This window comes from Sceloporus undulatus, chromosome 6 (genome assembly GCF_019175285.1).
Source record: "Sceloporus undulatus isolate JIND9_A2432 ecotype Alabama chromosome 6, SceUnd_v1.1, whole genome shotgun sequence".
Lineage (NCBI taxonomy): Eukaryota > Metazoa > Chordata > Lepidosauria > Squamata > Phrynosomatidae > Sceloporus > Sceloporus undulatus.
Genome location: NC_056527.1, coordinates 11,694,787 through 11,709,637, shown reverse-complemented (window position 1 = coordinate 11,709,637; position 14,851 = coordinate 11,694,787). Strand labels below are relative to the sequence as shown.

Here is a 14,851-nt window from a genome sequence, read left to right as displayed (position 1 = left end):
ATTGTCTATAGAAGCCTCAGAAACATGCATTTATATTAACATTTTTTTTAAAATCAGCAAATTTTTTTGCGTGTCCTCCATTTTTTTAAAAAAAGTGTCTTCCATTTGAAAATTTTGTCCTACGTTTGTCCTGGTTTATTTATTTAATTTTTTAAAAAAATTATTTAATTATTTATTTTTTGGCTTCGGCCCCCCAGTTGTCTGAGGGACAGCAACCCGGCCCCCAGCTCAAAAAGGTTGCCTACCCCTGCCTTAATGTAATGAAAACAGTTGAACTAGCAAAACTAAAGTTATACCTTTATATTACAATACCGTACGCACAACCTAAATGCATTTACATTTAGTTTCATGTGGTTGAAGTGAATTTGGTCTCAATGCCACAACTAATACCACAGTTATAATAAATGTACTTTTATTCATTTTACAATAGCCCCAGAAGAAGGCCAATTTCTGACAAGGCCAAAATGCATTGGGCTTCTTAAGATAATAAAGTTTGTGGACCATCAACAGCACATGGGACTTCGTTTCCATTATCCTTTCCACTGAAGTGAGCTTGGTAAAATGTGATGTTTTTAAAGAATTTTTTAAAAAGTTATTTTTTATATAAAAAAAGCTTTAAAATTCTTAAAAATCTAAAACCTGGGGCCTTTCCTTTCTCCTCCCACTAAGCCTCACCCCACTTACACCATCTCTTCAGGTTTTTAAAGGGACACAGGAGAATGCCACAGCCCGTTTCTACCCAAAGACAAATGTTTGAGAGACAGTGGTGTTATCCGAACTTAGGGTGCCACTTGATGCGGTCCACACACTCCTAATGATGCCACTAGTCTCCCCCAGTATCTGGTAGCTCAGCTAGCATGGTATGCACCATATAGGAATTTAAGATCGACAGGTCAAGGATTATTGTCTGCTCCACCAACACACACAGCTCTGTTCAGACCGCAAACTTTTCAAACTTTTCGGTGCATTTTGTTAGCCGCCCTGATCGTTTGGAAGGGCGGGGTACAAATAAAAATTTTTATTTATTTTTTATTTTAAGATCTGGCTCCACATCTGTGGCACAGTCTTCCTTTGGACCTCTGGCTGGAGGAGAATCTTACCCATTTTCATAAAGGTTGAAGACATTCCTCTTTGATTCACCAGATCAAGCTGCTGCTGCTGGGGTGGGTGATGGGATGTTGAAGGGTTTTTAAAATATAATATGCATAGTGCTATGTTTTTATTGTCTTTGACTGTATATGTTCGATGTTACACCGTTTAGGTAGAAAGGGCATAAACATCATCATCAATTTTGATGGACAGCATGTATGTTGAAACTAAGATATAAATGGACACAATTCATTTCCATTTCTTTTAGATCACTTTGATTAGGAATTACAGTGGTGCCTCGGGTTACGAAATTAATTCGTTCCGCGGCCGCTTTCGTAACCCGAAAGGCTTCGTAAGCCGAAAAACCCATAGGCGCTAATGGGGAAAAGCCGCGATTCCGTGTGAAATAGCGCCGAAAAGCACCAAAATTTTTTTCGTAACCCGAAAAAACATTCGTAACCCAGAACAATTATTTCCTATGGGATTTTTTCGTATCCCGGAAATTTCGTAACCTGGGTATTTCGTATCCCGAGGAACCACTGTACTTTGTAAAGCAATGAATCCATTTTTAAATCCATTTCAGTCAGCTTGTTATTATGGCAGCTGAAATATTATGGCAGCTGAAAGCAGATTCTTGCATGATACGTAGGGGGTAGTTGTTACCTGCATGTTTTTTGTTGGGGCATTTAAAAAAACATCTCGGGCAACAAAACATTGTAATGGATTCTGGTATTTAATTCTTGACATCACAGGCAGAGTACACTGATTAACACCACAGAGTAAGGAAAACCGATTACTGTTTCCAGGTGAAAAAACAAAATATGCTAGTACATATCATATGTTGTTTGATGTTTATCTATAGCATATTTCCAAAGTAGAATAATTATAACTATAAACTATTTGTCTGTAAAGTTGTGAATTGCATAGCATTCTATTTCTTTATTTCAGCATTTCTAAACCATTTTTCAGTTTGAAAAATGGGATACGAAAGCAGTTTATAATATGCTAAACTAAGGCCCAGGACAGGCGGCTGAGGAACGGTGGCCTGCCAGCGCCTGTTTTTTCTCCGCAGGGACAGCGCAGCCCCCAAACGGTGTGCCGTCATTGCAGAGCAAAAAGAACCCAGTATTTCCAGGTTCTTCCTATGGCGCCGCAGTGGCATTTGTAAGCGCTTATGTCACAATGGCGGCACCCATCTACACAGGGCGCCGCCATTGTAATGCTGCCACTACATGGCACGGTCCATAACCCTAGTACAGTGGTACCCCGGGATACGAATGCGCCGCCTTACGAAATTTCCGGGTTACGAAAAAAATCTATTTAAAAAAACTGTTCCGGGTTACGAATGTTTTTTTGGGTTACGAAAAAATTTTTGGTGCTTTTCGGCGCTATTTCGCACCAAATCGCGGCTTTTCCCCATTAGCGCCTATGGCTTTTTCGGCTTACGAAGCCTTTCGGGTTACGAAAGCGGCGGCGGAACGAATTATTTTCGTAACCCGGGGCACCACTGTATCGGCGCTGGTACGCTGCTTTATGGCGGTATGTACCGCACCTATAAAATCATTAAGCAATTGAGAACAATATATATGTTGCGAGTAAGAAACTGGAGCGTGCCCAGAACTGGATGTGATATCTGAGGTGAGGCCTGACAAAAACAGAATAAATTGTACTATTTATGCTATTACTACCCTTGATCTAGACAGTATACTTCTATTCATGCTGCCTAGAATCATATTGGCATTTTTAACTGCCACATCACACTGCTGACTTATGTTCAAGGAGCCCTGGTGATGCAGCGGTTAAATGCCAGTACTGTAGCCACAAAATTGTGAGTTCATTCCCAGGGACTCCAAAGTTGAATCAGCCTTCCATCCTTTCATAGGTCTGTAAAATGAGTAGCCAGCTTGTTGGGGGCAATTGGTTTACAGATTGTAAACCACTTAGAGAGTTCTAGGTTAACTGATAAGTGGTATAGAAAGGTACACGCTATTGCTATTGAACAGTAGTATAGTGGACCCTTGTTATACGCTGGGGTTTGGTTCCAAGATCCCCTGTGGATAACAAAATCTGTGTATGCTCAAGTCCCAGTAAATATAATGACATAGCAAAATGGTGTCCCTTATAAAAAATGGAAAAATCAAGGTTTGATATTTGAAATTTACTTTTTTTGAACATTTTCAAACCATGTATGCTTGAATCCGTGTGTAAAAAATCCGTGTATAAGAAGGGCTGAGTGTAGTATGGTGTCATCTTCATATCCAACATTATTGCTATTTCTTCCTTCTATCTTCACTCCTCCTTCTTCTTCTATGTCTAAACCTGCTCTTTCTATGATATTTTCTGCATACAAGTTGAACAGAGATTCTCTATGGTGTGGTAATGGGAGGAAGTCAATTGGCAGTGGATGGCACACTGAGTTACCGCACCAGGTGATGCAGCCACATCCTCAATGTGACACCCCTTTAAATACTTAAACAGGGTTACCATGGCTTGATACAGACAGGTCAAAATAAAGCTGCTTCGAGTCACTTTGGAAGTACAGTGGTACCCCGGGTTACGAAAATAATTCGTTCCGCCGCCGCGTTCGTAACCCGAAATCCTTCGTAAGCCGAAAAAGCCATAGGCGCTAATGGGGAAAAGCCGCGATTTCGTGCGAAATAGCGCCGAAAAGCACCAAAAATTTTTTCGTAACCCGAAAAAACCTTCGTAACCCGGAACAGTTTTTTCCTATTGATTTTTTTCGTATCCCGGGAATTTCGTAAGGCGGTGCTTTCGTATCCCGGGGTACCACTGTATGCCGTTTAAATGATGCATGCATCCTAAGAGTCCAGAAGCCCCACCAAAGCCACGCTCCAGTCCTAAGGACTGGAGTGCAGTTTTGGTGCAGCTTCCAGACTCTTAGGATGCATGCATCATTGAAACACCATACCTGCAAAGTGACCTGAAGCATCTTTATTTTGGCTTGTCTGTATAGGGCCCATGTCACCTTTTAAACTTCATATTAACCTTTTAACATATTCTGCTTCGAATACCTCTCACTGTCAGGAGGTTCTTCTAATGTTGGGGTGGAGTCTCTTTTCCTGTAGCTTGCATCCATTGCTCCATGTCCTATTCTCTGGAGCAGCAGAAAGCAAGCTTGCTCCATCCTCAATATGACACACTGAGGTCCTCTGGTAAAAACTTACTTCAGACAGCAAAAACTAGGCTGGCACAGGACCTTTCCTTCTGCCTGTCCTAAATTACGGAATAGCCTGCTGGAGGAGATCCAACATATTGTTAGTCTTGAATGCTTTAAAAAAGGCTGTCAAGGCGTTATCTCTTCCGGCAGGTTTTCCCAGACTAGCCTCTCAGTGGCCTCCCATCAATTGCCCCTCAATTGCTCCTGCTTAGTTTATAATTAAAATGTATTTTTGTTGTGGATGGGAGGGTTTATGGGTTACGATGTTTTACTGTACACTCACCCCTCCATATTTACGGCTTTGATTATTCAGAGATTTCAGTAATGCGTTCTCTCTAGGGATATCTAGGTCCTCCAGTACAACTCTATGGTCGACTTTAGCTAAAAGTTGTACTGAAAGACCTAGATCCCTAGAAAGGATGCTCCACTGGGCATTTGCCAATGCACTTCTATGGTCAGTCTCTGTCTGGCATTGACCAGAGTTCCAGTGGAGGACCTAGGATTCCTAGAGAGGTGTGTCCTCTTGGGAAAACACACAGTGCTTTTGTTATTTGCTGTTTTTCCAAATTCATGGAGGGTGGGGTCTTGTGCCCCTAACCCTGGTGAATATGGAGGGACAAGTGTGTCCACTTCCCAGAGGACCTTTAATCCAACTGCTCCAAAATTATGGAACGACTGCCGTATTACCGCCTTAGATGCTTTCAAGAAAGCTGTTAAGGCGGATCTCTTCCGGCGAGGCTTCCCACCTGACTCTGCCTACGTAGCCCTATCCGTCTCTGTACTCTACTCCAACCATTCTGACCATGTTGAGCTAAGGACTGTTAACTTTTAATCTTGCTTAATGTACCACCTACGAGGGTTAATTTTGCTAGGAGAGTTATTACTGTGGCCAATATCGCCTGGTCAATCGTAATCTCTCTCTACGGATCAAGGCGGGAAATACAAATTCATTAATATTATTATTATTATTATTATTATTATTTTAACGTTGTTTTGCTGCTATTAGCTGCTTCCATCTGCTTGGAGAGGAGGGATATAAATAAATGTTATTGTTGTTATTATTATGACACGCCTTCCAATATGAAACAGGGCTATCATCCTGCCACCCCTTAACCTTCTCTTCTCCAGCTCCAGAAGTCTCTCCTCACAGGGCTTCGTGGTTTCCATTTTGGTCGCCCTCCTCCGGAGACGTCCCACGCCAACCCTAGCGATGCCTCTGCATACATAGACATATAGACATACGCAGACCCCCAAAGAGCCATGGTTTACCCATCCAGCCGCGCCCCCTGAGCGCTTGGAGACCCCCTTTCCGTACCTGCTCCGCCTCCGCTGCCGCCTCCGCCTCCCCCCAAGGCGGCTGCCATGGCGAAGCCGAGCTCCGAGGCCCCCGCGACAGACCTTCCTCCTGGTTCTCGTCTGTATTGGAGCCTCCGCCTCTGCCTCCGCCGAGCACAAAACTAGCACAACATGGCGGCCGGCCTCTAGGAGAGGAAAGCAAAAAAAGGCAGACGAGACGAAAGGATGGAGAGGCCTAGAACCGCGTTGCAGCCTGGGATACTGGAGGACCGTCTTCCCTGTCCGATTTGGACTACTCCCCTGCTGCGCCTGCGCAGTTGTACTGTTGGAAAGCTGAGCGACGTTTGGGCGCATGCGCGGAGCCGAGGAAAGGGGGAAAACATAACGCTCTAGACCTCTCTAGCTCTATGGTTCTACCGACAGTGGGGGGGAAATATGGTGTGCGGAAAGGCGCATGCGCCGAAGCTGGGATGGAAAGGAAATTTTATCAGGGAGGGTTTTGGCGCATGCGCAAAGCGTATTTCTGGCCTGTGTTTTGTTTTGAACAATGCAAATTAATCTCTGTTGCTCTATAAACATTAATTCTCCTCATGCTGCCTCAGTGGGTGCATGGCCTTTTATTAAAAAATAATAATAATTGTTAAGAATCAAGCCCAAGGTGGCAATGGCAGAAACACATAATTCCCTGAGGTAATTTCAGTGGCTTCTTTTGAGAAGCTTTATTTCATTTCCTGGAATCCTATGTACTCCATCACTGAATATTGTTCCTATTTTGAGTGAGGCTGCATCCAGACTGGAGAAATAACCCAGTTTGGCACTGCTTTAACTCTTTGTCTGGTTCTTTGCTATGGGATTCTGGGAATTGTAGTTTGTCGTGGCACCACAGCTCTCTGACAGAGAAGGCTAAAATGTCTCACAACACTACAGTTCCCAGATTTCAGTAGCCTTGAGCCATGGCGGTTAAAGTGGTGTTAAAGTGGATTATTTCTGCGGTGCGGATGCAGCCACAGTAACTGTTCCAAAACTGTCCTTCCCAATTTCTTGATTCAGAATTAAAATTTGCACGCTCAAAACTCTGGAGTCAAAGGGCAAAAAGCCACAATACTACAGTAAACCATCCCACACAGTAATATGAGGAGCCATTTCACAGGTTGCATCTACGCTGCAGAGTTAACACAGTTTGATACAGCTTTTACTACCATGCCTCAGTGCTATGGAATTTGGGGAATTGTAGTTTTGTGAGACATTTAGCCTTATCTGTCAGAGAGCTCTGGTGCCACAACAAACTACAAATCTCAGGATTCCACAGGACAGAGTCATGGCAGTCAAAGTGGTGTCAAACTGTATTAATTTTGCAGTGTGGCTGCAGCCTCAGAAGGTTTATTCTGCAGTATTTCATTCAACATTTCGTTCACTTGTGGACTGAAGGGTGGAAATGAAGATAACTAGATCAATGCTTGAGGATATTTATAGAAACATTTCCTTGTACAGTATCTATTTTCTAAATCTTGCGAACTTAACAGAAGTAATGTTTCAACAGTGACAGATAATTTTTTGAACTACGAAGCTTTCTGTCCAGCTTGAAGCAAAGACTTGTAGAATAAAAAGAGTGTTTATGTAGTGAAACCTATGTTTGATCTTCCTCGCTTATTGTATCAAGATCTACAAATCCCAAAAGGGTAAATCCAATCACCAGTCCCAGTTAGACTCAGTTTGTTGATTTAATGGGACTCACATAAGAACTGACCTAGCAGTCAGCAATTGGTGCAATGAGTCTACTTTGGTTGGACCATCAATTGGGTTTAGGGCAGAATTCCTTGCACTTAGGAAAGAGAAGAGACATATGGTAGGAAAAGCAAAGTACAGGATTTCAGTTGGCCCTCCACGTTTGTGGCTTTGACTTTTGCAGATTTGATTATTTGCGGTTTTGATGAATATGTTCTCTCTAGGAATCTCCAGGTCCTCCAGGGCAATTCTGCCAGAAGCTGGCTATAGAGTTGTGTTGGGGAACTCAAATGTTTCTAAAGAAAACACTTCTCTAGCCATTTGTAGGTCCTCCAGCATGATTCTGTGATCAACATCTGGCAGATTTTGACCACAGAGTTGCACTGGAAGACCTGGAGATTCCTAGAGAGGTGTCTTCTTAGGTAAAGAGAATAATGGGTGTTTTTTCCACAGGAGTCCTTCACCCCAAACCTCAATGGATGTGGAGGGACCACTGTATAAGAGGATGGGAGCAACTGCTGGTGATGGTAGGATTTGCAGACGTCTAAGTGCCTCATTCACTCACCGTCACACTTTCAATGCACCTTTGGAAATGTGCACAGATTAAAAGCAATCTGTCACATTTGTTTTACTTCCCATTAATTCCTAAAATATGACTCTAGACTCCAAGAAACTGAAAGAAGCTAAATATCTACTCACTCACAAGTACAGTATCCCAAATATTTTTTCTGATTTTTTTCTTTGCAGAGCAAAGTTGTGAGAACAATCTTCAGATCTACCTTTAGAAAATATATGAACATCTCCACTTATATTACTAAATGGGATTTAGTACAGAAAAAGAACCCAACCTGCGCCTAATTTTTAATTTTTAAATTGCTATGCTTGTTGGAGTGATGCAGTCCCATGTTAACTTTTCTAAGCTTTGCCTTCACACAAAGCATTTGCTCCAGCACTGTGTTAAAGAAGCACTAGAGATTGCTAATAGAGGTCACTGTTCATCATGCCCCAAAGAGCTCAGATTCTGGAAATGCAGTGGGCCCTTGGTATCTGCCAGGGTATGGTACCAGGATGCCACGTGGATAACAAAATCCATGGATGCTCAAGTCCCATTATGTATATGCAATGGTACTGTAAAATGATGTCCCTTATCTAAAAAGACAAAATCAAGATTTGCTTTTTGGATTTTTAAAAAGTATTTTCAAGTTGTAGATGTTTGACTCTGTGGATATAGAGGTCCAACTGTACAGGTAGTACAAATAATGCACACAGTTTGTCACAGGGGATGAAATGGATGTGCTGTACATAAATTGTTCTCGATATTTTATGGTCACTTTGTATGGCTTCTGCTTGATAGGTGCCATTACTTTCAAATAATTTCAGGTGGAGATGGTTTCTGCTGAACTCTATACATGTACAACTGCTGACTCTGTTATGGTAGCAGAAACAGGAGGGACCTGAACTTATTGGGCTTGAGGTAGACTCAAGACAGCTTTCTCCTGGGTTCCTGTGATTATCTTGTCAAACCATCAGATACATATCAGCTATTCTCTATGTTAATCTTGTTTTTCATTATTTTCTTCCTTTCCACAAACAAGGAGGCTAACCCATACCCCACACTTCAATACAGGAGAGCCAGAAGAATTGCCTCACCCAATATAAGACATTTTTTTTGAGGAGCTCTCCTGAATAACCAGTTATTGACTCCATTGTACATTGTACTAGGATTTAATTAAGCGATAAGGACCATCATCGTGGGATCCTTTATCTTTCAGATAAAGATTTGTCAGGCTTACCCCACGAGGTCTTTATCTGAAAGATAAGGAAAAGGTACATAGGTGCCTCCTTCTTAGTTTAAATCCTTTAATTAAAAAGACCTTTTTAAAAAGTTATTGGTTATTATTGTCTTTGCCTTCATGGCTGAGGGATGCAAAATAAGTAAGAGGATACCAGTGGCTGGGCCAATATCTGCTGGGGAAAATGAATACAGGGTTCTGTGTAACTCACAGCTTTATTCAAATAGGTCGTATCATTGCTTTACCAATTACCTGTCTCAAGTGTGGGGTTCACCTGCTTGTTATCCATGGAATGGTTTAACATTGAAGATTTTATATTTCTTACATGTTTTTAACATAAAATACAAAATACAAAAAAACCCTCCAAGTATACAGTCAAACTGATTAAAATTATTATTCATACCTATACATAAAAAGAAAAGATATATTCTTATACATATCTTATACAAAAGTTCTTGTAGAAGTCTATTATGTCTAATTCTAACTTCTATATTTAATATCATTGATAAGTGCATACTTTTCTAGAAGATTTTCAGTTATATTTGAATAACCTTCATTGGACAATGGACAATAAAGGAGCTGTGGTTTGTCCAGTTTGATAAGAATTATATTTTACCTTAGCCCTGCCGTCCTTAGGATTGCATCTGCACTGCAGAAATAATCCAGTTTGACTCCATTTTAATTGTCATGGCTCACTGGTATGGGATTCTGGGAACTGTGGTTTTGTGAGCCATGTAGCCTTCTCTGTCACAGAGCTCTGGTGCCACAACAAACTACAACTCTCAGAATTCCAAAGCATTAAGCCATAACAGTTAAAGTGGTGTCAAACTGGATTATTTCTGCAATGAGAATGCAGCCTAAGTCCCTTCCTAAATTGGAATTTGGCACCTGGCCAGTAAAGGATTCCCCCTTCTCTGTCCTTCCTAGACTACATTGTTATTTCAAACGTGCCTTACGTAGAAAGCCAGTGACTCTAAAGGCCAGCCTCTGCAGTTTAGATTGAATAAAATTCAGCAATTCCTCCCAAAGCAGAACTGGGTAGCATATTTGACTTCATCTCCAGAACCACAAGTTTTGCATTTCTGTTGCTATTCTCACACACAACCTGCTTATATAGGCATGTCCCTGTACCAACCACATCCTGCATCTGAAGAAGAAGACTCAAGTCTATCAGCTTGTTTATTTCAGTTAGTCTCAAAGGTTCTGCAAGATTCCTTTTCCATTAGGTATTAGTTATCCCAGCTAGCTGGGACATTGGAAAGAACTATTGCAATTTTTTAGTCCTGTGCTGCCAAAATGCAGCTCCTGGAACTGCATCCTGCAGAAATAATCCAGTTTGACACCACTTTAACTGCCATGGCTCAGTGCTGTTGAATTCTGGGATTTGATGTTTCTGAAAGAGAAGGCTAAATATCTCACAAAACTACAAATTCCAAGATTCCATAAAATGCAGCTATGATAATTAAAGTGGTGTCAAATTGTGTAGTGTGGCAGCAGCCTAAGAAAGGTTGCAGGGCAGGCTTTGTAGCAAAGAATTAGGTAGGCAGCTGCTACTCAAAGCATCTGCCTCACACTGTCTAATAGTAGGGCTGGTCTTCCTACTTTCCTAGTAACATACAGTATATGTATGTTTCCTGATGGAACTGTCCTTGTGAGATGAATATTTTAAACCAGTTTTGTAGTCTGTGATTTACATGTTCCTTTGAAGCTCTCTCTGATAAGGAATGCAATCGTTATCTGGCATCAGTTTATTGATTTAGATAGACAAAAAGAACAAAGCACAGAAGCAGAATTTACCCAGATGAATCTGTACTTTACAACCTCAAAACAGTCAAACATCTTGCAATTCCTACTAGAATCGCTTTGAGACAGCTAATGCATCCGCTGATAAAATGGTGCTGTTTGATTGTTACCCGTGGGAGTAAACATGAGCATTTGTTTGTATCTGTTAGGTTAGAAAAGATGAATTTATTATGCAGTTAATCTCCTATAGAGCATCAGATGTTTCTGTCTGGAAATTAGTTCGGTCAGAAAATAAAGAGAAAGATGAAATAGATACAGTAGAATTAGGGTACTGCTAGAATATGGATATGATCTACTTGGAAACCATGCCAATCCCATTGAAATGAATGGAAGTTCCACAGATAGGCTTCTGCCCAGTAGCCATTCATATCAAGAAGTCTTATGTAATATCCTTCCCCAAAATTACCTTGTAACTGATGCTGCCTTTAGCTTTAGGCACTATGCACTCTTATGAAGAAGTATAGGGTATGAGACAATGACAACAGCAACAGTACAGCATTCATGGCAGAAATTTAACTAAAAGGATTGCATATTGTCAAATTATTTTTAAAAGTGCGCTAATGATTATAGAGTTCTACTACCTCAGTATCATTCCCAGTAATTTTATATCTTTGCTTTTTGACCTGTTCACACTGAGCACAGTTCAGAACTCAGAAGTCATTAGTAATAACAAGTTACTTGCAATTAATTCCCTTTCCCTGATCATGAAGGTATGAATATGTTATATATCCATGCTAACTTACCAAGAGATAATGTTACTCCCTTCACAACTCATTAAAAACAATATGTTGCTTGTAATTAATTCTTTTTTCCAAATCATGAATGTGTGAATATGCTATATTTCCATTCTAACTTGTAATTAATTTCCTTTCCCTAATAATGAAGGCATGACTATATTACATTTCCATTCTAACATAACAACAGATAACTTCACTCTTTTCTATCTAGGCTTCTGACACACTGGAGAATTAATCCAGTCTGACACTAACTGGCATGGCTCCATCCTATTGAATCCTGGGACTTGTAGTTTATTGTGGCCCCAGAGCTTTGACAGAGAAGGTTAAATATCTCACAAAACTTCAAATCCCAGAATTCCATAGAACTGGGCAATCGCAGTTAAAGCAATGTCAACCTGCATGAATTCTGCAGTATAGATGCAGCCAAAATCTTGGGGAGGCCTGGAATTACAACCAGTTCCAGATCAGAAAGGCAGGAACATTTTTGGGCCATATACAAATTACTTTTGGTATTCAGATTTTTAAAAAGTTACTAAAAGTAATTGTTTTAGTTATTTTTGAGAAATGAAATAGTAAATGTTAATTTTTTAAAAAATCTATCTATTGCCACTAAACTGCTTTGGGAGACACTAGAATTATAATTAACTAATCGCTCTTTAAAAGCTAACTTTCCAAGCTCTGGCACAGTTGTTCTTTCTTCTTTGTGATTAAAATTACACCATGCATTAAAACAACCATGAAATGAACAGTGTCACCACATGTCTTTCTCCTTTCTCTTCCTTTCTCTATACATCACCCAGTTAGGGCTTCCCCTCCATTCATTCATACTGTTACATTTTCTGACAAATTTTATATGGCCCTAAAGAAGAGGTAAAAGACCTGAAATAAAGAGCAGTGGAGATACTTCAAGAAACAATATCTATAAACACGGAGACAGGCTTGTTAAAAGACCATGGAGAAGAGCAGTATATATACCTAATATGATAATTGCCATCTTTCTCCTAACAATACATGATGATGACACAGCAGCAAACATGAAACATCTGAGCCACAGCAAGGGAATTGCCTACAACAGATGTGCATGACTGGGGTGTGGTTCTAAACAAGTCCAGTGTATTGCAGAGAATTGCTATCAAGCCCATGTGGCTTACAAAGAATGTGAGCGCAGGTGCGGATGACCAGATGTCCTCCTTTTCCAGGACATGTCCTACACATCAGCCTTCTGTCCAGGAAGAATTCCAAAATGTCTTTCATTTTGAGCATGACTAAGAAGCATGAATTTATATTTATATGTGTGTTTTTAGCTTTTGTTTGGTGATGTCCTACATTTTTATTGGATGTCATGAACTCTGCGGTGCCTTGTCATCCTTTGTTGTTAGGATATCTATTTGAGGGGGAGTGGGAGGCTGGACCAGTATAGTGAGTGATAAGAATGGAGGACTGCTGTCACACGACAGAATTAATGCAGTTTGATAGTGTTGTAACAGCCATGGCTTAATGCTATGGAATCCTGAGATTTGTTGTTTGTTGTGGCACTAGAGCCCTCTGACAGAGAAGACTAAGATGGGTTATAGACCGTCCATTTGGGGCGGGCTGCACCCACCCCTTTGCCTGGTATATCGGGGCCTCAGCTGCCAGAATGGCAGCCGCTGAGGCCCTGATCCGCCGCTTTTCAGGCTGCGGGGAAGCAGCAAAACGCCGCTTCCCCACAGCCTGAAAAGGGGTGTCCCTGGGGCTTCAAGCCCCAAAGACACCCCGCAGCGGCGGGGAGAAGGAGAAAGGGGCCGCTTGGCCCCTTTCTCCATTGCTTCGCTGGGCGCAGCTGTCTGAAGGCTGCGCCCAGGGAAGCAAAGCGCCGCCGCAAACCAAGAAGGAGCTCCAAAACAGAGCTCCTTCCTGGTCCGCGGAAAGTGCGCCCTAGGTGCCCTGCCGCGGAGTCAGGACGTCACGTCCGCGCCGCCCCATGTAGAGGCGGTGCGGCCGTGACGTCCTCATGACGGCGGCCGTCTGGAACGGCCGCCGTCATTTTTTATGCGCAGAGCGCGTATTAGGGTTAGGGAGGTGTGGAAGCACCGCACCTCCCTAACCCTAGTACGCGCTCCGCGCATACTATAATGGTGGTTTGTAACCCGCCTAAGTATTTCACAAAACTACAAATCCCAGAATTCTATAGCATTGAGCCATGGCAATTAAAACAGTGTCAAACTGCATTAATTCTGCAACAGGGTAGATGCATATTGAGATTTGGAGGATTTGAGTGAAATGCATTGGGTGGCTTTGGGTGCATCATTCTCTCTCAGCTTGAACTACTTTATAGGCAAGGGTAAAGTGGGATGAAGGAAAGCTATGCTTGCTGCCTTGAGCTCCTTGGAGGAAAAGACAGAATATGAATGTCAGTAATAACAAGAGCCATGACCACAATCACAGACTTCTATTTGAGACGAGACCAAATCTCCCTCCCTAGAGAGGCCTGGATGGTCACAACTCTGGTCTCCTTTTGGCAGGAGATAAAAACATTCTTGTTCCATCAGGCTTTTTCAAACTGACAAGGGCTGGGCTTTAAATGCACTGAAATTCAGATTCTAAGCTTGTTTAGAGTTTTTAAAATATTTAAAAATTTAATGCCTAATTATTCTAACTTTTAAAATTGTTTAATTGTTTTTTAAATGTTATATTTATAAATTTCATTGCTCTTGTATTGTTTTAAATTGCATTAGTTTTAAATTTGCTGTGCACCCCCTTGACTCCCTATATTGGGAGAAAGGTGGGAATTAAGTAAATGAAATAATAAATAATAATGAGCCACACAAGTCTATTGGGCACCAGGACCTTTCCCAGGCCCATTGCACATATATCTTCCAAGTGACAGCATACCTTCCTGCTGTCCTGATATGGCAGGAACAATCTGGGTTAAGCCTCTGCCATCTCACTTTCTCAGCTGCTTTGAAATGTCCCAGTTTTTCTCTCAACTTCTCCCTTTGACTCATGCCAGCAATGACAGTGCCAGGCACACAGCATGATACATGTGTAGACAGCCACCCGGTGTCTATATTGCAGAGAAAACAGGAGACTGGGCATGAATTCGGGGCAGCTTTGGGGCCAGAATACTCCAGGGCCAGCCTGAAGTATTCTAGTCAGTATAGACCTGCCCCAGGAGTGTTTCCATCAAGCACTAAGAGAGAGACTTTCTATACATCTGAGATCAGTGGCAACTGAAGCTGTCATTTCAG

General features: G+C 41.6%; 2 protein-coding genes across 11 annotated transcripts in view; one reads left to right on the top strand and one right to left on the bottom strand.

Annotated features, from left to right (window-relative positions):
• The window catches only part of RBM33 (RNA binding motif protein 33), a 125,015-nt gene extending 119,238 nt beyond the window's left edge, over positions 1 to 5,777 (bottom strand). For 8 of the 10 annotated variants that reach the window (XR_006104806.1, XR_006104807.1, XR_006104809.1 and 5 more), the window contains exon 1: positions 5,583 to 5,777. Coding sequence is in view for 6 of the 10 variants with exons in the window: in XM_042477067.1 (XP_042333001.1) it covers positions 5,583 to 5,631 (49 nt within the window). In the remaining 4 variants the exon portion in view is untranslated. The remainder of the gene's footprint in view (positions 1 to 5,582) is intronic. The other 2 variants (XM_042477066.1, XM_042477071.1) reach the window with 1 other exon arrangement.
• A 325-nt stretch (positions 5,778 to 6,102) lies between these two features.
• CNPY1 (canopy FGF signaling regulator 1) overlaps positions 6,103 to 14,851 on the top strand; it is a 66,948-nt gene continuing 58,199 nt past the window's right edge. The window contains exons 1-2 of the mRNA XM_042471427.1: positions 6,103 to 6,253; positions 7,742 to 7,815. Of these exons, the coding sequence (XP_042327361.1) occupies positions 6,228 to 6,253; positions 7,742 to 7,815 (100 nt within the window). The 5' untranslated portion in view covers positions 6,103 to 6,227. The remainder of the gene's footprint in view (positions 6,254 to 7,741; positions 7,816 to 14,851) is intronic.